This window comes from Chlorocebus sabaeus, chromosome 22 (assembly GCF_047675955.1).
Source record: "Chlorocebus sabaeus isolate Y175 chromosome 22, mChlSab1.0.hap1, whole genome shotgun sequence".
NCBI lineage: Eukaryota > Metazoa > Chordata > Mammalia > Primates > Cercopithecidae > Chlorocebus > Chlorocebus sabaeus.
The window spans coordinates 30,884,976-30,912,340 of record NC_132925.1 but is presented as its reverse complement, the minus strand read 5'-3'; the positions used below and the strand labels follow the sequence as shown (position 1 = coordinate 30,912,340).

The 27,365-nt window shown below is 39.0% G+C and overlaps 1 protein-coding gene and 1 long non-coding RNA gene across 6 annotated transcripts in view; one reads left to right on the top strand and one right to left on the bottom strand.

Moving 5' to 3' along the window:
* NECTIN3 (nectin cell adhesion molecule 3) overlaps nucleotides 1-18,713 on the bottom strand; it is a 123,505-nt gene extending 104,792 nt beyond the window's left edge. For 2 of the 5 annotated variants that reach the window (XR_005242002.2, XM_007985867.3), the window contains exon 1: nucleotides 18,348-18,710. Coding sequence is in view for 4 of the 5 variants with exons in the window: in XM_007985867.3 (XP_007984058.1) it covers nucleotides 18,348-18,507 (160 nt within the window). In the remaining variant the exon portion in view is untranslated. Of the gene's footprint in view, nucleotides 1-18,002; nucleotides 18,298-18,347 lie in introns of those variants that run through there. The other 3 variants (XM_007985868.3, XM_007985869.3, XM_007985871.3) reach the window with 3 other exon arrangements.
* Nucleotides 18,714-18,904: 191 nt separating this feature from the next.
* LOC119618199 (uncharacterized) lies at nucleotides 18,905-24,533 on the top strand. Its single transcript, XR_005242004.2, has 3 exons — nucleotides 18,905-19,039; nucleotides 21,046-21,268; nucleotides 23,981-24,533. It is a non-coding gene; the product is annotated as an uncharacterized lncRNA (long non-coding RNA).
* Nucleotides 24,534-27,365: the final 2,832 nt, after the last annotated feature.

Here is a 27,365-nt window from a genome sequence, read left to right as displayed (position 1 = left end):
ATTACAAGTGATATAAAATTATTGTTTTGTCTTTTCCTTCCTTTTTTGAAAAGCAACTTTAGGTTCCTTTTTTTTTCATCAACTCCAAGATGAAGATTTCACCCCCAATGTCTCTAAATTAGAGACATAGGTGGTCTGTGTATATGCAAACTTGTTTATTATTCATAGTAGCATGACTGATAGTATGTAACATTTACGACCTATGACTTTTAAGTCAATGAGAACCCTATGTTCCACTAATTTCTTCTGATATGATGAGGACAGCACCAGAATGAAAACTTACAGAATGGCTATTAGAGCCTTGTAAGAAAAATCTCAGTGACTATTGTCTTTTGTGTACTAATGAGTTAACATAGCAAGCATAATGGCTATCCTTGAAAAAAAGCATTCCTGCAAAATTCCTTGTACGAAATAAAAGTATACTAAATATAAAATAAGTCAATATATATAAAATAAAAATTACAAGTGATACAAAAGTATTGTCAGTTTGTTCTGTTGTCTTTTCCTTTCCTTAATAAAATCATAATATCTTTTAATCAATGACAATTTATATCCAATGAAATAAAGTAACTGTCACATTTTGATATCCTAAAGCAGTAGATCAGCATCTACAGAATAAGTGTTTCACATAAGTAACAAGTCAATGCAAGCTATGACACACTAAAAACAGACTAAGAGAGGTTTTTAAACAATTGTTTACATTGTTTTTACATTCCATCCACTATCTAAATATTTAAATGTTTTAGTTACATGAATTAATATGTATAACTCTCAAAGTTTCTAGAGAGGCAATAATATAAACATTTTTTCATTTCATTTGGTTTAAGAGATACATAAGGCCAGGCACGGTGGTTCACACCTGTAATCCCAGCACTTTGGGAGGCAGAGGCAGGCGGATCACCTGAGGTTAGGAGTTCGAGGCCAGCCTGGCTAACATGGTGAAACCCCGTTTCTAATTAAAAAAAATTATCTGGGCGTGGTGGCACGTGCCTGTAATCCCAGTTACTTAGGAGGCTGGGACAAGAGAACCGCTTGAACCCGGAAGGCGGAGGTTGCAGTGAGCCGAGATCACGCCATTGCACTCCAGCTTAGGCAACATTGCGCAAAAAAAAAAAAAAAAAATCAAAAAACCACACACATAATACTTAGCTTCTAATCTTGTGCATGAACACCTTTAAAATACGTTCACACTATGGAAATGTGTACATTATCAATGTATTGCCTCTCAGCTCCAAATGCATCCTTCTGTATGTGCTCTGTGATAAAATGGAATTCCTTTAAGTATTTCTCCTTTAATGTGAACAGTGTTGCATTGTCTTGGGAGAGGGGACTGAAAAGATATTGCAGGAGGAAGAGTCTGTTAGAACTAATACAACAGTTCATCAGGGTTGAAGGATACAAGATCAATACACAAAATTCAACTGCATTTCTAAAGACTAGGAATAAACAATCCAAAAATGAAATTAAGAAAGCAATGCCACTGACAATATCAACAAAAGTAAATACGAAAAAAATTCAACAATGTAAAGCTTACACTGAAAATTATGAAACCATGTTAAAATAAATTAAAGAAAGCCTAAATAAATATAAACTTATCCCATGTTCATGTATCAACAGACTTAATACTGTTAAAATGGCAACAGTCTCCAAATTAATCTACAGATTCAACATACTCTCTTATCCAAATCCTACCTGGCACAATTGCTGAAATTGACAAATTAAACCTGAAATTTATATGGAAACTAAAGAGTCTAGTAATAACCAAACAAACTTGAAAAAACAAAATTGGAGGACGAACACTGCCCAACTTCAAGACTCTCTTCAAAACTACAGTGATTAAAACTGTATGACTGAAACTAATCAAAACTGTGTGACACTAGAATAAGAAGATATATGAATCAACATAACAGTACTGAGTCCAGAAATAAACCATCACATTTATCATCAATTTATTTTCGAAGAGTACCAAGTCAATTCAATGGGGGAAAGAATAATCTTTTCAACAAATGTTCCTGCAACAACTAGATATTCACATTAAAAAATGATGTTAGACTCTTTCCTTCCACCATACACAAAATTTATATCAAAATGTATCACAGAGGTGAATATGAGGTAAAACTAAAAAACTCACCATCAATCTGACTAGTACTATAATTACTAAAATGTTAAATCTGTAATTAAAAATCCTTCCCTTAAAAATAAAACTACATGCTCAGATGAATTCTGCAAAACAAAGAAAAAAATTATCAATCTTAAACTCTTACACAAGACAAAAAAAAAAAGATGAACACTTCCCAACTTTTTAATGAGTCCAGCATAGCCTTGACACCAAAAGATGGCAAAAGCATCTTAAGAAAGAAAAATTTGACGCCAATGCAATTCATTAACATAGGTGGAAAAAAACAGCAAATAGAATCCAGTGATATAATAAAGGATATATTCATCAAAAACAAACTGAGATTACTCCAGAAACATAATAATGGTTTAATATTTTTATAAATATTAGAGTGTATAAAATATACACCATCAGTACAGCTGTATAGCAGAAGCATGTTGGGTCCATAGGACGTAATTTACCACATTATTTTAAAAATGGGGAAAAAATCATATCCTCAACTTTAAGATAAAACATTTGATAAAATTAAGTACCCAGTCACGATAAAAATTCTTGGAAAAATGGGAACAAAAAGAAACTTCCTGCTTTAGTCCATTTTGTGTTGCAATGAAGGAATACCTGAGAATGGGTAATTTATAAAGAAAAAAGGTTTATTTGGCTCACAATTCTGATACCTGAAAAAGTTTAGGACTGGGTATCTGATGAGAGTCTTAGGACACTTTTACTCATGCAGAAGGCAAAGGACAAATGGTGTGTGCAGAGATCACATGGCAAGAGGGGAAGCAACAAAGTTAGAGAGGAGGTGCCAGACTCTTTTTAACAACCAGCTCTTGCAGGAATTAATAAGAGTGAGAACTCACTCATCTCCCTCTACCACCCGAGGGAGGGCATTACTCTATTCATCAGGGGATCTGCCCTGCAACACAAACACCTTCCAACAGATCACATTTCAACATGAGGCTTGGCAGAGTCAAACATCCAAAACTATAGTACCTCCCTAACCTGAGAAAAAGGCTTCTTCTGCCAGGCACAGTGGCTCACACCTGTAATCCCAACACTTTGGGAGGCTGAGGCAGGTGGACTGCTTGAGGTCAGGAGTTCAAGACAAGCCTGCCCAACATGGTGAAATGCCGTCTCTACTAAAAACACAAAAATTTGCCGGGCGTGATGGCGGGCGCCTGTAATCCCAGCCACTCAGGAGACTGAGGCAGGAGAATCACTTGAACCCGGGAGTCGGAAGTTGCAGTGAGCTGGGATAGTGCCATTGCACTCCAGCCTGGGCAACAGAAGATGACTCTATCTCAAAATTAAAAAAATAAAATAAAATAAAATAAAAATTAATTTTTAAAAGGCTGTTTTTTTTTTTTTAATTTTATTTATTTATTTTTTAAGACAGAGTCTGGCTCTGTTGCTCAGGCTAGAGTACAGTGGCACAATCTCCGCTCACTGCAACCTCCACCTCCTGGGCTCAAGTGATTATCCTGCCTCAGTGTCCCAGGTAGCTGGAATTACAGGTGTGCGCCACCACACTAGGTTAATTTTTGTATTTTTAGTAGAGACGGGATTTCGCCATGTTGGCCAGGCTGGTCTTGAACTCCTGACCTCCAGTGATCCGTGCGACTTGGTCTCCCAAAGTGCTGGGATTACAGGCGTGAGACACAGCATCCGGCTTGGCGTCTTCTGTTTTTTTAAAACACTACAAAAAAAAATCATATATAATTTTGAAATGCTGAACACTTTTACCTCTGAGACTGCACGTTACACATTGTGTAACAATGCTTGTAGTCACCACATTAACATCATACTGGAGGTCCAAGCCACTGCAATAAGGCAAAGGAAAAGAAAAACAATACAATCACTGAAGAGAAACAGGGCTTCATCATCGTAGATGGCATGCTTAGACGGAAAATCCAAAACATTCTACAAAGTATTAGAAATAAGTGAAATTAAGCAAGGTCTCTTTACATAAGGTCACAGTACCAAAATGCACTGCATTTTACATGCCCACAACAGTGAGAAAACATTTTATAAATATTATTTATAATAACATCAAAAAGCCAAATAACTTGAAATAAATCTATAATTAAAATCAGACTAAGTTTAATCTAAAATTTATAGTTATATAAGACTTCTACACACAGAACAAAAAGTTTCATTTAAGGAAAACTTCAATAAATAGAGAGATAAACTAGGTTCATAGACTGGAAGACTCAGCATTAGAAAGATGCCAAATCTAGCCCCACATTAATCTATATAAATTTAATGAACTCCCACTAAATATCCTGCAGGCTTTTTATGAAAATTAATAAACTGCCACTAAATTTTATGTGGAAAGGAAAAAGGAACAAGACTAAGTACAATAAACCTGAATAGGTGAGCTTACTCCACCCAATATGAGGATCTATTATAAAGCTATAATGAGACATTATGATACTTGTACAAAGATAGAAAAATGGACCACTGGAACAGAGTCCAAAAAAACCCCAGGCATATATGGCTACTTGATTTATTATAAAACCAGCATTGTACAGCAGAGAGTCTTTTCCATAAATGGTGATGGGAGATTACTAAATGGGGGAAAAAATATGAACCCTATCTTATATAATCACAAAAATAAACTTTAGATGTACTACAGTAAAGGTAAATAATAAAGATTCTAGCAGAAAAAAAATTCATGATGGTGTGGTAGAGAAAGATGTCGTAAACAAAAACACAACAAATTAATTGTAAAGAAAAAGACTGGTTTTGACTACACAGATAGATATGAAGGAACTGCTTTTTATTAACAGAAACCATTCATAGAGTAAAATGGCCAGAGTAGAAAATATTTGTAATACATATGATTAATAAAGGGTTCATATTTAGCATACATAAACAATTCCTAGGAACCCATAAAAAGATGAAAGACAACCTAACTGAATAAAAAGGATAAAGAATGAACAGGCACTTCACAAAAGAGGTTATTCAAATGGCCCATAATCTTAAATCTCAATCATCAGGGAATTACAAATTAAAATCATCATCACCATTACATGCTGACCAGAATGATTAAAAGAAAAATACTGATATTACAAAGGACTGGTGAGGATGTAGAGCAACTGAAACTCTCAAACACTACTGGTGGGAGTGTGAATTGTCATAAGCACTATCTGTCTGAAAACTCCAAAATCACCGATTTTCCTCCATTTCTTATATCCTAAAATCATTAAGAAGTATTATTTTACCTTTTAATTATCTCGTTTCTAAACCTTTCCCTTCCTTTCTACCATTACAACCCTAATCCAGGCCTCAATAATACCTGTATTTCTTAAATCCTACCTTCCTTATATCAGCCCTCTGTTCTCAAACTTTCAGACATCCTATCACATCATATTCAAAAAGCACTTGGCCTGACTCTATTCTACTTCTTTCCATACATAAACCCAACTGTTTCCCAGAACACATTTTGTTCTTTATCGGCTAGTCTTTCACAGTACCTAGAACAGTCTCTGGTAGACCTAGTGCTCAATTAAATATTAACAGCCACCAACATAAACTTACTACTGCCTCCACACCATCTTTCACGTTTCACAAGTTCATGTTATACCAATTCATGCCTTCAATACTGACTCATTTCATTCATTCTTAGTCGATATCTTATTCCATTTCTCACCACAGGTTTTATCCTAAGTCCCAACATCACTCCACGCTCATTCTAAAAGTTTATCACTTAAATCACTAAAGAACAAAACCTTTTTGTAACTTCCCTCTCACACCTAACTTCCCTCTCACACCTAGAAGTGTCTCAACATCTTCACCTATCATTTTCTCTTCCCTATCTAGTAGAAAGAAGTGTCTTCCATTTCTAATACTAGCCTCTCTCATTTGTGTTTTTAATGTTTCCACTTATCTCTTTTCCTTGACCTTGCCATATCAATGAGCTTCTCCTGCTTCTCTCCCAAAGACACAGAAGTCTCATCATATAAATTTTTTTAAAACAGTTTTTCAACTTTCTATAGTGGACACTTCTGGACAATATATTTTCTTGGGCTATGGCAATTAACAACATCCAGTTTCTATGAGCAGTAATGCCAGTGTGAGAGACAAGGCTATAATATCCACCATCCAGGAGAGAGCAGGTAATGACCTTGACAAACTGACCCTCAATATAGTATCTTAGCTATGGTTCTGGATATAGTTCTAGATGCCTATCTTCCTTCAGTTCTTGATTTCCATACCTGAAGCAACCAATATCTTTCAAAAAACTGTCTTTTAACCATGGGATAAGTTTCTGATGTTTGTCAATAAAACCTTGACTGATGTCTTGGCTTGGGCTGCTGTAACAAAATACCATAGACTAGCTGACTTACACTCTTTCTTACAGCTCTGGGGCATAAAAGTCTGAGACAAGGGTGCCAGCATTATCAGGTTCCTGGTGATGGCCCTCTTCCTGGCATGCAGATGCCTGCTTTTCTGCTATATCCTTGTATGATGGAAAGAAACAGCTCTAGTGTCTTCCTCTTCTTCTAAGGACACTAATCACATCATGAGGCTCCACCCTCCTGACCTCATCTAAACCTAATTACTTCCCAAAGGCCCTATGCCCCCTAATACCATCATATTGAAGGTTGGGAGCTCAACATACGGATTTGGGGGAGAAGGGGAACACAAACTTTCAGTCCATAACAACTGACATAGTCGTCTTCCCTCACAAATTACTTTTTTCTCTTTCCTTTCTTTCCCAAGAGTTGTCCCTAATCTTCACTATCCTGTCATTTCTTACTCCTTTAAGACAGGGGTCTCCAACCCCTGTACGAGTCAGTGGCCTGTCAGGAACTGGAATGCACAGCAGCAAGTGACTGGTGGGCAAGCAAGTGAAGCTTCATGTGTATTTACCAGCCACTCCCCATCTCTTATCTGTATTTACAACTGCTCCCCATCACTTGTATTACCGTCTGAGCTCTGCCTCTTATCAGATCAGAAGCAGCATTAGATTCTCATAGGAACACGAACCCTACTGAGAATTGCACATGTGAGGGATCTAGGTTGTGCACTCCTTACAAGAATCTAATGCCTGATGATCTATCACTATCTCCCATCACCCCCAGACGGGACTGTCTAGTTGCAGGAAAACAAGCTCTGGGCTCCCACTGATTGTACATTACAGGGAGCTGTATAATTATTTCATTATATATTACAAGGTAATAATAATAAACAAACTACACAATAAATGTAATGCACTTCAATTATCCCAAAACCATCCACTTCCCCTAACCCCAGTCAATGGGAAAATTGCCTTCTGCAAAACCAGTCCCTGGTGCCAAAAAAGTTGGAGACTTCTGCTTTAAGATGTGACATTTTTCTCCTAACCACTTTTACTAAAATTACTAAGAGTCACGAATGCCCTCACCTCTACTAAATGTATTCATTTATTTATCAACTAAGATTTTTCCTTGTATAGTATTTTTCTCCTCTCTCCCTCCGATAGCTTATCCAATCAAAATACCTCAATCTAAAAAATATTTCTAGCCCCATCCACTATTCCCTTCCCTCTTTCCACTTTTCTTTCTTCTCCCCCTCTCTCTCTTCTGCCTGTGTTCCCTTCTCTCTCTGGAACAGCTTATCCAATGCAAATACCTCAATCCTGATAATTCCCAGTTTCACAACCTACCTCCTACCCCTCATGCCTCACCCTCCTATCCCCACCTCTCACAAATTTCCAGCTACAGCTCAAAACTACACCACAAATGCATGTGAAACCTTACTGGATTGACTAATCAATCATCTCATCCTCCTTTCCTAGTTATTCCTAGTTATTCCAAGTTGGTTCATATCTAACTCCTCCTTCCTCACCCACAATGATATCCAAACACCATATCATCTACTTCTCAGACCCAAGCCTCCCTTCAAATCCCTTTGCAAAATTGCTATTTATCTCTGTAATCCTCTCTTTCCATGGAACATCACAATGGTAGTCACCCTCACTTGTCTGTCATAGCTCCAATATATCTTTTACATTTCTGCCAGAGCTATACAATCTATCAAGTTATGGATGGACTCAACAGTTCCCTGCCTTCAAAAGCTCCTCGTCTTGTCATAGCTCCAATATATCCTTTACATTTCTGCCAGAGCTATACAATCTATCTACCTGCCTTCAAAAGCTCCTCAGTGGTTACCACAGTCTAATCTCCCCAGCAAAGTATTTAAAAATCCATGACTTCCCTCCATAAAGTTCATGCTTGAGTCACATGGGAACACTAATTCCTTCTAGAGTCCTCATCTCAGTGGTCTTTTTAACTTGGAACACCTCTTTTTCATTGACCTTCCCTCACAAATGGAAATCTAAGCTATTCCTTCAAGATTCAGCTGGAAAATTAGCTCCTCTAAGTCTTCTTCCATCCCTAAATTGGTCCTCTTTCTATAATCTGACAATACGTTGTTTAAATTTCTAACATAAGACAAGTCATTTTTGTTCACTGTATTGTTTGTTGTATTTACATAGCACTTTATTGCAATTTAATTTCATAGCAATTCTGTGAAGAAAGTATTATTTAGCCAATTTAACAGGGGAGGAAACAGGCAGAGAACTGGGCTTAATACACACACACAAACACACACACACATACACACAGAGAAAGACATCTTTCATTCCAATGTCCTGACAATTAAGTTTTACATTTCTTAAGGGCAGAGACTCCAAGGAGCCTAGAAGAGTCCTTTCTATGTAACAGATGCTTTGTAGGGTTGTGGGGTTGTTTTGTTTTTTGGTTTTTTGGTGATACAGAGTCTTGCCCTACTGTCCAGGATAGAATACAGAGAGGCAAAATCTTAGCTCACTACAGCCTCTACTTTTCGGGCTCAAGCAATCCTCCCACCTTATCCTCCTGAGTAGCTGCTACTACAGGTGGACTCCACCACGCCTGGTTATTTATTTATTTATTTATTTTTGGTAGAGACAAGGTCTCACTATGTTGCCCAGGCTGGTCTCAAAGAATTGGGTTCAAACGATCCTCCTGCCTCAGCCTCTAAGGGATTACAGGTGTGAGCCACCGCACCCAGCCTGCTTTGTGTTTTAAATATGTTTGAAACCACCCTGTTTTTCTGTCTGAACTCTTGAAGACATAGCTCAAAAGTCTCATAATTTTAACTCTTCCAGTCCTTACTAATATTTCTGTAAACTATATCATATCACTCAGCATGTTGTTACAAATGTCATTTTATATATAAGCATTTTATATATAAGCCATTAATCGTACTCATGAGTTCATAACTTTAGAGGGTCAACATGCCTCATTCCAGAGGTATCCTTTATACTCCCTAGCACATGGTTGTTGCTCAGTAGTCCCCAATTTATCCCTTGCTTAAATCTCTAAGTCCTTTTTTTTTTTTTTTTTTGCATGACAGATATAGATCAACTGTGACTAAACTTTACTTCTACTGTAATAGTAAAAATTACTTAATCCATTCCTGAAATATAAAGCTCATACATAGGTCAGGGAAGTATTATAAGTATCTGATGGGAGAAAAATCTAGAGTGACTATTTTAGATGACTGTAGAGGGCAGCAAAGCAACAGTAGTATCCTCAAAGAAAACCATGTATTTTTCTTAGGGAACTTGAAATTTGTTTTTATATTTAAAGAGATGCTGTCAGGATTAAAGCTTTTGAAGGAAAAGGGGCTTTTGGGGATGCCAAACACAAATTTTATCAGCTCTACTTATATATTTAAACATTTTTAACTATTAACTATAAATATAATGAAAATATATCAATGCCCAGATTCTTTTACATGAAAAACAAGCTTGATAAATAATGTACACTTTCAAAATAGCCACCATAATTGCTGAGTACTTTAAGAATCTAAAAGTTGAAAATCTTTTCTCATTGAAAACTGCAAACAATCTATTTCTTAATTTTATTTTCTTAAATACAGAAAAGAACGTCAATAATCTAGATAGTCTTATTTCCTGCTAATTAGTATTACTAATTCTAAACTTGATATGCCTTTTTGTTATTCAAAATCAGTCAACTGTAGGGTCTATACCAGTTTGAAAGAAAAAAAATTATAAATCCTTTGGCAGTGTACTAGTATACAACAATCAATAATGCAACACCTTGAAAAAGAATAGACATTCCCTTACTGTTATTTCAATATTGAAGCTCACTCTGCTTTTAATATGAACTAGGCAGAAAAACTGCATCAAGATAATCATATACTTACAACCTCAGAAGTGTTTACAGGAATGGGGAAACTACTACAAAAGCTGACATTAAACACAACTGCATTATTTGCATGTTTCTCAAAGATTGTGTTGGCAGTAATTTTTTACTTCCTTTAAATTTAACAAGCAGAAATGCAGCGTTTTAGAGTGACTGCTGTAGTCATTAACATAAGCAGGCTTATGATTTAGTGAGAAATGCTGCTATCATGTTTTAGCCCTGTGCCCTTAAAGAGAAGTATAGAACTGTTAGCTATATGCCTTCTTCCACTTGACTGTCTTCCAAAAAATTAAAGGAATGGAGAAGCACTTTTTTTATTTTGCATTTAAAATAAAGTAGGTAGGGTATCTCTAAGCAGGTTTTAAAAACTAGGCAGTTTATTGTTAGACTCAGTATTAAATTAAATGTATAACCATGAATGATTATCTCTAAATCAAATTAGTAGGGAGTTTGAGTCTATAATGAAAGGACATTTAAACATTTAAACATTTTTACTATTAACTACAAATATAATGAAAATATAACAATGCCCAGATCCTTTTACATGAAAAACAAGCTTGATAAACAATGCACAGTTTCGCTGGGCGCGGAGGCTCACGCCTGCAATCCCAGTACTTTGGGAGGCTGAGGCGAGCAGGTCACAAGGTCAGGAGATCGAGACCGTCCTGGCTAACACGGTGAAACCCTATCTCTACTAAAAATACAAAAAATCAGTCGGCTGTGGTGGCAGGCACCTGTAGTCCCAGCTACTCTGGAGGCTGACGCGGGAGAATCGCTTGAACCTCGGGAGGCAGAGCTTGCAGTGAGCGGAGATCGCGTTACTGCACTCCAGCCTGGGCGACAGAGTAAGACTCTGTCTCAAAAAAAAAAAAAAAAAAAGCACAATTTCAAAATAGCCACCATAATTGCTGAGTACTTTAAGAATCTAGCTACAACTAAATTAGAAATCTTATAAATAATCTCCAAAAGCTAGGGCCTAAGATTTTCAGTAACAGCAATCATGTCTATCATGAATAATTCACATAATTACTATATTAAATTGATTTTACTACAGTTTACCAATACTAGCATTTCATTAATAATTTTTTTCTTCTGAATTGAAGCAACAGAAGAGTCAAGCACACTCCTGACATTCTATATAATGTTCTCAGACACTTAGTTGGAGTCCTAGTCCTGCATAGTTTTATATTAGCATACTTCCATTACAAAATAGACTATCTTAAATTTACCCACTTCATTCATGAAACTCAATTCCAGAGTCAGATGTGTCATACATAAAGTACAATACTACTCACAGAAGCTGCTTAAGCTAAACAGGTAAATAATATATAGCTGATTTTGAAATAACAAAGCAGAAGACTATTATTCTCCTAGAAAGTCAATTCTGCAAACATCTCAAATCCAAAATGGGTGAGGCAATGGGAAATAGAACTGAAGAGAGGAAAAATAATTTTTTTAAAAGGAAAAATCAGTGGAGAACTATCTCAAATAATATCTTTAAGTCTATCAACTTTTTCTAATTATCAAGAGTACAAATCTCTTTAAGAATATATTCCTATAGTGTGTTCTGCATAACATAACTTCTGTAACATAATATATATTACACCCAAGAATTTGTTTAATTAGTTTGTTAAATGGGATATTTCACTGAAGAATTTCTTAGACCTTTAATAAACTAATTCATATTGTAACTTTCCATGACGGGGTATATCATCAGCTTTCCCTATTCCCAAATGTATTAAACCATGGTACTTCTTCCAAAAACCTACCTTCTGAGACTAGGGTTTCACTGTAACACTTTAACAAAGACTGTTCTAAACCTGAAAGCATGAAAAAATGAAAACAGAATTGCATTCTCACTGTATGCAAGAAGTGATGAGGGAGGCCTTCCTGGAGAAAGTCAATCCTAAACCAAGACCTTCAGAATTTGATTAGGTAGGAAGGAAAAGCAACGTCATTCTAGGCCTTATGGGTAAAGACCACAAAAGGGCATAATCCACTTTAGAGACAATTAAAGCTTTGGACTTGAACTATCCAAAGTGGTAGCCACTAGGAATATCACACTTGACTACGAAGTGCATTACATGCGGTTAGTCCAAACTGAAATGATCTATAAGTATAACATATCTACTGGATTTCAAAAAATTACTATGAAAGAAAATGTAAAATATCTCAATTTTTAATAACAATTGCACGTTGAAATGATATTTTGGTTACACTGTGTCAAATAAAATAAGATTAATTTCACGTATTTCTTCTTTTTTTTAAATGTGGCATCAAGAAAACTTGAAATTATATGGCTTGTATTATATTTCTATTAAAACATGCTGGTTTGGACTAACCTCGCCATCAAGCTCTTGAAGTAAATATGAGTGCCTACTACATGCCAAGCACATGGGAATACAAATAGTGAACAAAACAGTGAAACACAGTTCTTTCAGAAGATTGATAATATTTGGTCAAATCATAAATGAAAATGCTATAATAAATAGCACTTGTCTAGAGAAGAATTATCTGATGTTGTCTTTCAAAACACAAATGTCCCAGTCCTTGGACTCCAAACCTCACTTGTCTTAACAAAAACTGTTGATCTAGTAAGTCCATAGTGGGGCCTGGCCACATTGCTTTGAAAAAGATTCCCTAGTAACTATGATTTTAACTCACACATCCTATCTTTGAAGGCTCTAGCTATTTGAGAATAGCGATTTACAGGCCCACTCCCTTTTTCTGTTATTTTATTTCTTATGATGAAACCTAGGCTGAGAGCCTAAAGGGCCTCTACTCGGTGCAACAGCCAACCTATTTAAAGTAAGAACAAGTTTGATCTTTTTTTTTTTTTTTATCATTAAAGTTGAAACCAAAGTTTTTTACACATGGCTCACATTCCAGTTTATGAATATCTACTCACAATGCAACAGGTCTTCCCTACTCATCTTATTTAGCAGAAGGAATGGTGGGCAGTCAAAAGTCTTGCAAGAAAAACAATCTCCTGGATGCTATACTAAAGAAAACAGGTAAAATTCACAATATAAGTATATAATATCCTTTCAAAAAAAACAACTATAGTACCTGCAATATGGCTATATCTAGACTCATAGGAAGCAGCCCTCATTAAAATTTGTAATTGGTAAGTTACATTATAGTTAGTAACTCTTTTAGGAAAAAACCTTGAAACTACCCTTAACAAAGTTTCATAACAGATTTTTTTTTTTTTTTTGAGACGGAGTCTCGCTCTGTCACCCAGGCTGGAGTACAATAGCACAGTCAGAGTTCACTCCAGCCTCCTCCCCCTGGGGTTCAAGCGATTCACCTGCCTCAGCCTCCCGAGTAGCTGGGATTACAGGGTCCTGCCACCATGCCCAGCTAATTTTTATATTTTTGGTAAAGACGGGGTTTCGCTATGTTGGTCAGGCTGGTCTCAAACTCCTGACCTAAAGTAATCTGTCCTAAAGTAATCAGCCTCCCAAAGTGCTGGGATTACAAGCGTGAGCGACGTCGCCCGACCTCACAACAGATGTTAAATAAATAATTAAACTATATCAGAGTTTATTCTGATAAATAAAAATCATAAATTTTATAAAATTCAGTAAAGAATATAGATTCAACAATTTAAAGACCATTTTAGACAAAAATATATGAAGTAATCAAACATATGACAGATTAATGGTGCTCAGATTTTTGGATGTGTGTGTATGGTACACAAAACTGTCTTTAAAGTTTCATTATTGACTTAAGGGTTATTTGATTTTAACCTACATTTACATATTAATAGTAAAATTAACTGTCTCATCTTTGCAAACCATGTAGTGTTTGTCAATTTTTATGAAGATTTTAATAGATTACAGAATATGTTATAGCAATGTATTATTTACTAATTTTTAATGGTAAAGTTACAGAATGTCAAAATGCTCTCTATTAACAATGATTGTCATAAAAAGCTTCCCTTCAATAATTTTCAAGTAATTAACAATAACCCATAAGTTTTATCCCTTAACTATACACATACAAAACATACATAAGAATTGCCAAATTACTAAATTGTAAATAGATGTAAGTATAAGTGACACAAACAAGGTAAAATATATATAATACACACAATTGTCCAGCTTTTCCAATTCTTATTTCTGATGTAGATAGCTGCAAGAAAGAAAGATTTGATCTTTTCTGCTTGCTTCTAAATTTGTGTTACTTTCCAAAAATATCTGTTTAGGATGCAGAAAGACTCATACAGGCAATATGTACTACAGAACCCAACTGATAACATCATTAACTTAAAGCAGAAGCAAATTGTGAGTCCCTTCTCCCAACTCCTATCTTCAGTATAATCACTAACATTCTAAGTGACCTTATGGAACTGCCAAATCTTAAAATGCACTGGACATCATTAAGGGAATAGTCAACTAGGTTCCATACAATTATACAATTGAATTAATTTGACTATATTCTAATATTCTGAACACTCATCATCTGTATATTTACATAAATTTAACAAATATTTGAAGATCACTGGGCTAAGACTCAATATAAAGATGTAAAATACAAATACAGCAAGTCAATTTGAAAACTCAATTATTCAGCACATCGGTGTAGAATTTAAGAATCACTAATACCAGCCTGGTTAGTTTATGCTGTGCAATATAACAAATGCCAACATTTGAGTGTTACTATATTTCATGAACTCTCCTAAGTGTTTTATTCTATTCTGTCATTTAATCCTCACAAGATCTCTATCAGCAAGGTAGTAATGTTATCTCTTTTTAAAACAAGAGAAACTTCAAGTTTCCAAGCTTAAATAACTTGTCAATGATTTACAGCTAGAAAGAGAGAGAAAGGGAGGAAGGAAGGGCCTTAAGGACAGGGAGGGAAGGAAGAAGACATCTCAATAAGATCTTTTAAAAGATGATTTTTTTAAGTGACTGTTTTTTTTTCATTGAACATTCATAAGTGTTTACCTAACAGGTTAGTTGTCCCGTTTCCGGGCAAATCAAAATACCCCATAAACACCAAACTGTTCTATAATCATGCTTCCTTTAGGTCGATCACAAAGTTATAAGCATCTTGAAGCCAGGACTCTGTCTTATGCGTGTGTTATGTTCCCAAGCCTATCAAGTAGTCAAAGTGCTTTTAAAAGTTCCACATCACATCAGATCTTCTTTTCTGTGCTCTTTTAAACATCCACCTTAACATGAAACCTTGCTGAAAATGGAAAGAGGCGTAGAATCCCAGAGCCAAATGGGACCTTACAAAGGTCAAACAGTCTACCTTGTTATTGATCATGACCATACCCATGCTAATATTCTCTATATCCCAAAAAAAATGTGGGAAGTAAAAGTGAGATAAATCTGATCATCTATGAATTGATTATTGCCATCATAAAGAAACTCAGAATTTCATAATTAAATGATGTTTATCAAGTCAGATGATGATGTAAGCCCAGCACCGTTGACACTTATACCTAGAAATTTCTTAGGCTTAAAAACAAAACAAAACAAAAAAAACCTGGTAATTTGACAACTTGTAAAATTCTCATTTTAAAAGTTCAGTTCTCCAAGTAAGATAATGCACAACCCCAAAACAAATGGCCAGCAAGTCTGATATAAACATTTTTACAGCCTTCAGAATATCAGATCCACCAGTTTTGATGGATATTTTTAACAGTTAAATTAACGCGATAAAGTTAAGGCCACGCTACATATCAAACATATCAAAATATCAAAAATAGCAGCAAAAAGAAAAATCTGTATGTGATAAAACAAAGCATTCTCATCAACAGATCATCAGCTATAGTCATCTTTTTCAAGTTTAAAACTCTTTTCAACTCTAAAACTGGCTCCAAGCAAATATTAATTACATGCCAAACCTTGAAAGTAGTACTATGAATGTCATTGTAACTAACAGGAGTTAAATCAACAACTTGTTAGACTTAACAGCTTACTGGAAGAAAATTTTGCTTCCATACCACTAAGCTTCCATAAGTCACAACAACTGTGCCCTATTCAAAGACTGAATTCTAAAATAAAGGTTGATGGAAAAAACTCGTCATAAGGGCTCACAAATTAGGGTGTTATAACACTATTAAGCCAAAAAAGGAAGCTGTTTTAAATGAGTAGCACACAGGAATACAAAACTAGTGTCTACCTCTACAACAAGAAAAGTTGACTCTAAACACTACACCTGCTTTAAAACACAGTCCATTTGCCTACACTGCTTAAGTTTTAACATTAGGCTCTGAATTAAAATATCAAGTCCTTCCAATGGTACATTATTGAGGAGATTTTTAAAAAGTGTTTTCTTCTTCCATGGGAAAACCAATGTGTTCCTTCAAAAAGTAATCAACAATTCATTTTCACAACCACTAAGAAATTATCATGTAAATAATTCCTGTATCAGCTATGCATACTACCTGGCTTCAGTCTTCCACAGAGCTTTGCCTAACTAGATCTGCCTCTGTAGAGGTATATTCTCTCAGTCCTTAACATAAACGAAGTCAGGATAGTAAACTCGTAAAGTCCCCTCCAACCACCCTGTCACTCAACTGTAAGCAACATCCCCAGTTCTCCTTCATGGAATAGAACAGCACACAAATTCAATCTAGACTCTGGCATCAATTTAAAAAGGTATACAGCATTAAGAATTTTGTCTTGGAATCAAGTATCTGGCGAGTCGGCATACAGAAACAGTGTACAATTAATAACATTCCATTTATCATACTATACTCTGTGTAAATCAGATTTCATTACAGTGCTGGAAACGTGGTGGTAAACTGGAAGTGGAAATTCTCACCCCAGACGAGACACTCAATTCCATCATGCAAACTTTGCTTGCCTCATAAGCAGCTACCTTGACTCACCTACCGTGTAATAGGATTCTCCTCCTCCTAAATCACACTATCCAAGAAATCTGCACACATCTCTTTTAACAAATACTAGTAAAACTTCAGTTTACGGTTTCACGAAATACTGAAAACCAATCTTTGAGCAAGCTTAAGCTCTGCCCCTCTACTTTTCTTACCAAGAGACCTCTAATAATGTCTCGCAGTGTTCTGATACTCCTCTCCCACCAAAGGCAGGTGTCCTTATTTTCCCAAATCACTGCCTTCCATTAATTACCACTTAAGTCCGTTTCTCTTGCATGAAAGGCAGACTTTTTTTTTTTTAGCACGATCCTTAATAAGTAGGCTTCTGGTCTGGCATACCTGGGAACAAAACTCACAGAGACTAACTCCCAAACATGACAGGAAAATAGGAACACAACACGAGGGAACGGATGGGAAACAGGCGCGTGACTGTTTTGGTTTGAACAGCCGGGGCACACAGTCCATGAAATTAGGTATTTAACACGTAAATCTTGTTCCTGGGGGTTGATAAAATAAGCACGGGCAGTGTGAGAGACGTCCTACAAGCTGGAAGGCAGGGACGAGGCTCAATCTAGAGAGATCCAGACGCTGCCAGGGCAGAGCCGGGCGGGGAGGCGGGGGGGCGGGCACAAGACGGAAGAAAACTGGCTGTAGGGGATTCTGCGGCTGGGTGGGCTAAAATGGTGCCTTCTCCAGGCTGGAAAGCCATGAGAAGTGGACCCGGAGGCTTCATTCCGTCGGGCTCTGGTCCCTAGTGTTTCTGGCCTCACAGCTCAAGTTTCACCGGGAAAAAAAGAAAGCGGCAAACGTGCATCCCGGCACCTTAACCCACGAGTCTGCGCTCTCGGCTTCCCACGGAACGAGCGAGGAAGTAACGGTCCCCGGAGCAAACCCGGAGTTCGGAGCGCGAAGCACCATCGCCAACCCTCGGCCATCCGCACGGCGACCCGCGCGGCCGCGGGGGAGGGGAGCGGGCCGCCGGCGCAGCATTTGCTGGCCCGGCCCTTCCAGGGCCTCGCCCCGGGCGCGGCGAAAAGTTTCCAACCAAAGTCCTCGGCACTCGCTCGCACAGCCAACCGCCTCGCTGCCCCGAAGAACGGCTGGCAGAGCCGGCCGCGGCGCCCACACCCTCAGTGGCGGCTCCCTCAGCCCACGCCGGCCGCCGAGGTTCACCTACCACAGAGCCTGGAGAAGAGCAGCAGCGGGAAGAGCAGCAGCAGCAGCGGAGGTGGCGTCGGGGGCTGCAGCAAGAGCCCGGCTCCGAGGAGAGAGACGGAGGAAAGTTGTGCTTTGCCGCCTCCAGGACACAGCGGGGCCGGCCGCGGGGTCCGCGCCATCCCCCACCCTCCCCCCGACCCGCTCTCCCGCCCGCCCCCCGGCTCCCCCGGCCCCGGCGCCTCAGGCTCTGGGCGGAGGCTGTGGAAGGTCCGGCGCGCGCGTCCCCAGCTCCCAGCTCTAGCGCCGTCGCTGCCGGCTGACACTCGGCAGAGCGCTGGCGGCTGCCTCGACACCGCCGTCGCCGACGCCACTGCCGAGGCTGAGGCGGGAGCCGCCCGCCGCCGCCGCCACTCCCCTCCCCCCGGCACCCGCCCGCTTCGAACTCCTGGGAACTCGGAACGCACCACCCCGCCCCACGCGAGAGGGGGAAAAGAAGCAGACCCTCAGAGCCGGCGCCCGACTCGCCCGCCCTCCCCGCGCAACTCCATCTCCCGTCTGATCCCCGGGCGCAAGCCCTGTCTCCTCCCACCCCGCCCTCCTACACATGCTCCTCCCCTTTCAAAAAAAAAAAAAAACACTCTTTTCATCCACTTTGATAACGGGGTTTCTCCCAAAGCAGAGCTTTGAAAGGGACAGGAAAATCTGGAATAGGTTAGTCGGCCCCGCCCCTCGTTCCTGCTTGGTTTCCCCCCTTCCCTGCCTTTCCAATGGTCTCGCCCACTCCACCCCTAGCGGGTCCACCGAGGCCCCGGCGCTGACTGAGGCGAGGGCTGCGGGACAATCACGCTCGGCCCTCGCCTCTCCCGGGTGGCGCTCTCCCTCTGGCGGGGACCTGGGACGAGGAGGGGTGGGGAGGGGAAGGCGGGATGGGGCTGCCCTTCCGTTGCCCATGCTAAAGGTTCCTGTGTAGGAAGCTGGACGCAGCCTGCTGGACTAGTAATCTTCCTCCTCGCTGGGGCGCGGGGGACTGAAGGGAGAGACTTTCTCCTCCTTCCTGTTCCCCGGGACAGCTGTGCTCTCCGAATCCCTCCGTTCTTCCCAGCCCACTTATCCCCCGCTCGCCAAGGCACGTTTGCACAGGCGTTTTTCCTGCTCTTTTCTGTGGGAGGGCGGCTTGGTAGAACGGTCGGCTGAGCTGGGCGAGGAAAGGGGTCTCAGAAGGTTTGCTTTCTTGCTGTTGCTTCTCACTGGCCGCTGGGCTGTCCACTTTCCGCGCCGGGCGACTGGCAACAGGAGGCCATGGATTTTCCCCAACGAGTGCGTTGGTGTTTTTCCTTGGTTTTGTTTCATTTGCCTGTTCGTATGTGTAGTTTTATTTTCTTGCCTGTTTCCCTTTGATCGCAGAGAAGCGACCTCGGGAAGTATTAAACATTTGCCCTTATAAGAAGAGCGTCTGTGGTCCACCATGACCCTCACTCACCCCAGGTGGCTGCCTGCCCTGCCCTCTCCATCCTCCCGCCTCGCACAGTACCGGCGGCTTGACCTTGGAGCCACTGCCATATCGGTTCCGCGGGGGGGAGTAGGAGGGTGGACAATTTGGACTGTCCGGCGTAGGGCGGCGGATTGTAGGCAGAGGACACCAGTCCGCAGGCCTGACACTATTAATTTTATGTAGGTCCTGTCATCTCCACGAGATAGCCATAAATGTGTTCCAGTAGCAGGAAAGCTGAACAAGGATCAGCCGCCCAGAAATTAGCCTGTCGCAGCTAAACTAATGCATGCTTGCGGCCAAGACCACGCTGTCCTCGGCTTTCGGTCAATAGGGTCTTCCCACCTTCCGCCCGCTGGATTACAAGGCCTTACTCACCTCCAAGGCTACAAGCCATTCTACACCCTGCCCACCTCTTTTTTCTTTCTTAACTTCTGCCTCCCATCCAGTCTCCCAGCGCTCGGTCTAGTGCCTTTTTTCCCTCCAGCCCTTTCCTCTTCCCTCCCTCCCTGTGCCTGTCTGCCTCTGTCGTCCCCTGTAAGCTTGTCTCCTGCAGCCAAGGTTTTCTATCACCTATCCTCAAGATGCGTTTATGAATACACCTTGTCCTGCATCGCTCCGGGAGATCCCCTGATGATGATCATAATTGACAAAATGTAGCTATTGTGACATTCCTCAGCTGTGCTGACACCACCGTTTCCCTTGAGAAAATTTCTTTTTCTATATTCTCATTCCCTAAACCTAATTTCACTGCTAAATTTAGACAGCCCACTGCACAGCTACTAGCTAATTATCTGTTTAGATAGCACTTTAACACGTTGTTGAGACTCAGTTAAATGTTAAACAACCAAAATTTTAATATCACTAGCCAATTTCATTCCCCCAGGTTTTCCCTGATGGTTCCGCATCTCCAAGAATTTAGCCAACATTTTAAAAGATGCCAAAGGCTTAACTTGGGTGGGGGCCATTGGGCAATTGCTACAGAGACCATAAGGAATTAGCAGGTTTAATTCTCAAAAAGATGACATGGAGCTTTAACAAATATATTTCCTCCATACTTATGGAAATTGAATAGTGGTCTGCTATGATCTTCTCTGACCGAAAGTGAATAGAGAGTATGGAAGAGCATTATTTATAGATGTTATATAAGCATTAAAAGAGCACCATGCTGGTGTTTTATGTGCATATATGTATTGTGTTCTAATAATAATAATTTGTGTTTATACAGCATCTTCAACTAAAGATGTCAAAGCACAAGCTCACTTCCCATGGAAGCTAGCAATTACCATTATCTCTACTTGACAGCTATAAGAACCTAGGCACAGAGGTTAAGTGCTCTGCAAATACTACCAGCCATATGTGGTGGTTTTCCTGCCAGAACCAAGTTCTTGCCTTCCAGTGGACACCATTGACCTCTCAAGATTATTCTTTAAGTTAAAAAGTAATATAAGGTAACTCAAATTTCTATTTTCTGTAATAAAAGTGCCCAATCTTAAATTACATTCTCAGATGCATGAATTTTAGACATACCCACCCAGGCTTTCCTGTTGGAAATTTTTACTTGCCACAGAAAAAGATTTTACATTACGTATACAACTCATGTTTTTCAAGGGCAGAAATACTGTTCATTTTTTAAAAAATCTTTAACATGAGAGTATTACTGCTTTCTGTGCCATTTTTAGTCCTCTAACTTTATAGATAAGTTCACATTTATTGTTTGAGTAACAAACTGTTTAAGGAATACTTAATTATACTTATTAATATTTCTGACACCATTGAATAACAAAGTATGCATGCATTTTTTTCAGAAAAAAAATTATCTGAACAGAAAGCAACATAATCCCAATGCCAACAATGGTTTCATTGTTTTGGGTTAAGAGTACTGATGGTGTCCATCCTACTTTTGGCTCAAAGATTGTTTGCCAGTTATCAAGGTTCATTAACTCTTAACTAAAAAACAAAGGTTGACATCTTAACAAAGAAGTAATTATGTACAATGCTGGGCATTTTACATTTACTAACATAATCCGAGTGAAAGGTTTGAGACTATTATTAGAATTTCATAGCTGACTCTGAAACAAAGGAGGTATTTTTATAGGAGAGGTAAGACATTATATACTTCAGCTAATTCTTCTTAACATCAGCAAATTTTTTATAACCTGCTGTGTGAGGAAGCATAGCTTTTCCTTTAGTAGAAGAGGTGAACAATGTTTTGTAGAATATTTGAACTTTGTACTGTATTTGATAATAAGTTTATGGTACCCAGTTAGGATCACAGTTTTTGTAAAGAGAATTATGCAAATAATAAAAAACAAACTGCAGAACCACGGAAAAGTCCATCCACTTGCAAAACGTTCAACAACCTTACTCTTATTAAATTCTAGTCTTTCTTACTGAAGAGATCTTCCCTGTATGCTCATGTGACTTTCTCCCTCTTATTTCCTTTGAGTCTTTGATCAAATTTATCATTGAGGCTTTCCAGGACCACATCATATGAAAGAGCTACTCCCACCCTAATCCCTCTGCCCTTAACTTGCTTTATTTTCTCCATTGCCCTTACTATCTGACATGTCTCTAATTTACTGTCTGTTCCCTTTCACTGGAATGAACACTCCACAAGGGCAAGCGAGTATCTATATTTTCGCTGTTAAAACTCAAGTAGGCCAGGCACGGTGCCTCCTGCCTGAAATCCCACCACTTTGGGAGGCCGAGGCTGGCAAATTGCTTGGGTCCAGGAGTTCAAGACTAGCCTGGGTAACATGGCTGTGTTAGTCTGTTCTCATGCTGCTAATAAAGACATACTCGAGATTGGGTAATTTATAAAGGAAAGAGGTTTAATTGACTCACAGTTCCACATGGCTTGGGAGGCCTTAATCATGGCAGAAGGCAAGGAGGAGCAAAGTCACATCTTACGTGGTGGCAGGCACGAGAGCATGTCCAGGGGGACTCCCCTTTATAAAACCATCAGATCTCATGAGACTTACTCACTATGAGGAGAACAACACAGGAAAGACCTGCCCCCATGATTCAATTACCTTCCACTAGGTCCCTTCTACAACACGTGGGAATTGTGGGAGCTACAATTCAAGATGAGATTTGGGTGGGGACACAGCCAAACCATATCAATAGTAAAACCTCGTCTCTACTAAAAATACAAAAAAAATTAGCTGGGTGTGGTGGCGTGTTCCTATAGTCCCAGCTACTCTGGAGGCTGAGGTGGGAGAATCACTTGAGCCCGGGAGATCGAGGCTGCAGTAAGCCAAGATCGCATCCCTGTACTGTAGCCTAGGCAGCTGGAGAAAGACGCTGTCCCCGCAAAAAAACAAAACCAAGACAAAACAAAACCAAAACCCCAAGTACCTAGAATAATGTCTGCCATATAGATTCCAAATTGGATGACTAAATGGTTATGATGACATACCATACTCGAGTGCATGTCTCATTCAGTAGAGGTTTATACTTCTTGAAGGTTTTGAACATAGGATTGATCGTGTATAGTTTTTTTAAGCTGGAAGGTGGTTACTCTGACCATTGCTTAACACTCTTGATATAATTGTTGTTAGTGCTGTTTATTAAACTATTATCTCTCCACTTCGTATTCATAGTTCTGCCCTGGTTTTGTAAGGCTGGTGCTAGGACTCTGCAAACAATGTATCTCCTTTACCAACTGGCTTCCTGACAGGTTGTATCAATAGAGGTTACTGGAGGAAATGTGGACCCCTGGAGTAGGAGAAAAGGGACTTGTTCCTTTCCATTTGCTTCCTGCTATCAGCATCACCTCAGCAATAATAACCTGTCATCCTGTCTTTAGCTGTTGATTCCAGTCTCCCACTTCTTTTACACTCTAAGTCCCAGAGTCCTCATGACTCCTCAAAAGTACCAGCCCCAGCTAGGCTGTTTCTACTTCTCAGAGGTCCAAGCCCCAGCTAAGAAGGATGGCTCCTCTAAACTTCTGAGTTCTAATAACACAACCTTTTCCCCTTGTCCTCCTAGCTCTAAGGTCAGTAACAGCTTCCCACAGCTTATATCTGTGGGTCACCACAGTGTTTCCCTTTTTGGTCTGGAGAACCATCCCCCCATCCCTGTGTAACATTTTAATAATATTCCCTTGGTTACATAGTATAGTTTCTGTATTCCTGATTGGACCTCAACTTGTTTTTCAGTGAATATTTCCCCAAAGCTTCCCTTCTAACAGTTACTTTTTGCTACGATGAACTGCTTAAAATCACAGAGCCAACATCACTCCATCAATTAATGTAAGTAAAAACAAGGCAAATGAGCAAAATTTATTCTTTCATTGGCAATAATCCAGGTTAGCAGAGATGGGTTGGAAAGAAGTAAATTTGGAGGTAATTATGTTGTCATTTCAGCAATATATACATATGCTTTGTATTTTTGTTGTTGCTCCTCATCCAGGTCATGGTAAAACAAACATAAATTTCTCATTTTAGATGGTTTAGGTGATTTTTAAATGAACTTTGCACTTGAGAATTATTATGAAATTAAAAACAAAAGGTATATACAATTTGATAGAAGAAATAAGACTTTGTGTTTGATAGGCTACTAGGGTGACTATAGTTTACTATAATCTATCATGTATTTCAAAATAACTAGAAGAGAATAATTCAAATGTTTCTCGCAGAAAGAAAAAACAAATATTTAAAGTGATGGATATCCCAATTATACTGATTTTATCTTTACAAATTACATGAATGTGTTGTCACAGGTACCCCCCTCCAAATATGTACATCTATTATGTATCAGTATAAACAAATGAAATTTTAAAAATGAGAAAAGAAAATTTGGACTTTTCTCTTAAACTTATAATAAAAACAAACTTACATTTTACATAACTATCTAAAGCCTAACTCATTCATAGTATACAACTCCTGTAGAGGTGCTGGTGTTCCAAAAAATATAGTTTGAGAAACTGATATGCAGGCAGAAAGAAAAGCTATACTCTATCATATGGTAGGTAGGCTAAATAATAGGTAGCTTTAATAAAGACGATTAAACTGCTATGTACTGGAGTCTGTGTTACGTATTGGACATAGAAAACCCCAAGTCCTGACTCCAAATGCTAATGTCAATATTCTTGCAAACATTGGAGGGATGCACAGTATGTGAGAGAGCAGAGGAGGACTCTCAGGTCTGCCTAAATGAGACTGGGAATCCTTCACAGCACAGATAACATTTGAACAGTCTTAAAGAATGACTAGAAATTTTACATATGGATGGAGGAAAAGCAGCAGAGTGAATAGGAGAATGATAGATGGAAGATTACAGAGGCATGGCTGAATGTGATGTGTTCTGTAACCAACAAGCATGCCTGTGCTGCTAGAGAGTACCACACAAAGGGGAATTGGGAGATAAGGTAAAAATGAAGTTAGATGGGTAGATAGGGATTGTTTGTACCTTGTAAGGGACTTTGGATTTTATCTGGTCGATCATGAGAACAAACAAATTTTGAGTAGGGGAATGACAAGATTCGATTTGCTAGAAAAGTCAGAGAAAAATGTGAAGACAGATATATTGTCAGGGGATTTGGGAGAATTATAAGCAGGAGTTTAGTAAAAAACTTGTTATAAGGAGCAGAGTGAATGAAGGTCTGAACTTTCATTCATGGATGAAATAAAGTGATAAAGCAGTTGGAAAGGAGAAAATGAATTCAGGGGAATTTTAGTATTTTAAAATAAAATAGTTTATTTCCAGAGTGGGTTCAATATATGGTGGGGCTACCTAGGAGATAATAATTTAGACAACTGAGAGAAGCAAAAAACAAAAGGCATGAGAGCAAAGTGATGAAAAACAACGCTCAAAGAAGGTAATGAAAATATGAGTAGAGGCAGAGAAATACTAAGAACATAGAGAAGAAAATAGAGGTGGAAAAAAGAAATGAAAAAGGTTTACAATAATGCAATTATGATTTTATAAATTAATGAGCAAAATTTTGGGCAGATTTTTATCATTTACTTCCACTAAATATTGTTCCTTGGAGTCTCATGTCTGAGTTAACCAGCTTTATGTAATGTCCAGTACAGTTTGTTTTAACATTGTCAATAACCAAAAAATATTTGTTGAAAGGAAGAGAGGAAAAGAGGGAAAAGAAAAGAGTAGATGGTTTTGCTGTTGTATTTAGATTGACCTGAACTAAAGAAGTCTGGTGTCTGTGTAGGTTCAGTATGGTAAAAAGCCACTTCTTCCTCCATGGGTGTTTGAAAAGATCCTGCCCTAATTAATCTCCTAAAACATTGTTTCTAACTTGTACCCGTTGATATCTAACCCAAAACAGATATTCATGAGACACGCCATGCCCCCCAACCCAGAGAGACACACAGAAGGAGTCTGTATAATGTAATGACAAAATCCCTGGAGCCACATTGCCTGGGTTGCAGTTCAAATCCTCACCTTGTAACCCTGGACAAGTTACTATCTTACTTTCCTCATGTGAAAATAGGGAAAATGATTGTTTCTTCCTCACCATATTTCAGGATAAAGTTAGTTCATATAATTAGTTTAAAAGGGGCCTAATACATAAAGCCGAAGAAATGTTAGGTGTGGTAGTAGTTTTATTATCAGTAATATTAATATTAGTATTTTATTATACTTCTGAGACAGGGTCTTGCTCTGTCACCCAGGCAGGAGTACAGTGACACCATCACAGCTCACTGTAGCCTCAACTTCCCCAACTCAAGTGATCCTCCCACTTCAGCTTCCCAAGTAGCTAGGACTAGCAGCATGCACCACCATACCTGGCATTTTTTTATTTTTTGCAGAGATGGGGGGGTCTCACTGTGTTGCCCAAGCTGTATTAGTATTTTAAACATACATTTAGAAATTGCATATCAATCGTAGCAGCCTGGGAGTGGAATTTTGATTAGGCTCATGTTGCCAACAATCCAATTGAAATCTCAAAAGCAATTCTGAAAAAGTCTGACTTACATTAACCAGACTGTATTAATTCAGCATCCTTCTTTTTTGTTTACAAACCTCTGCAGTTTACCTCCTGAATAACACTCCCCAAGAGGTCTACATTTTAATCCCCCAAACCTGTGAACAATATATGGCAAAAGGAGATTAAGTTTGCAGATAGAATTAAGATTGCTAATCAGCTGACCTTAAAAATAGGGAGATTACCCTAGATTATCCAGTTGGGCACAATGTAATCACAAGGATCCTTAAAAGTCAGAGGAAGGTAAAAGACAAGAGTAAGGGAGATGTGACACAGAAGAATGGTCAGTAAGAAACAGGTTACTGGCTTTGAAGATAGAGGAAGGGAACAGTGAGGCAAGTAATATGGCAGTATCTAGAAGACTGAAAAGGCAGGCTGGGTGCAGTGCCTCATATCTGTAATCTTAGCATGTTGGGAGGCCAGGGTGGGAGTCCAGGAGCTTGAGACCAGACTGGGCAACATAACAAGACCCTGTCTCTACAAAAAATTTTAAAAAATAGTTGAACATGGTGGTGCACACCTGTGGTCCCAGCTACTCTGGAGGCTGAGGTAGAAAGATCACTTGAGCCTAGGAGGTTGAGGCTGCAGTGAGCTGA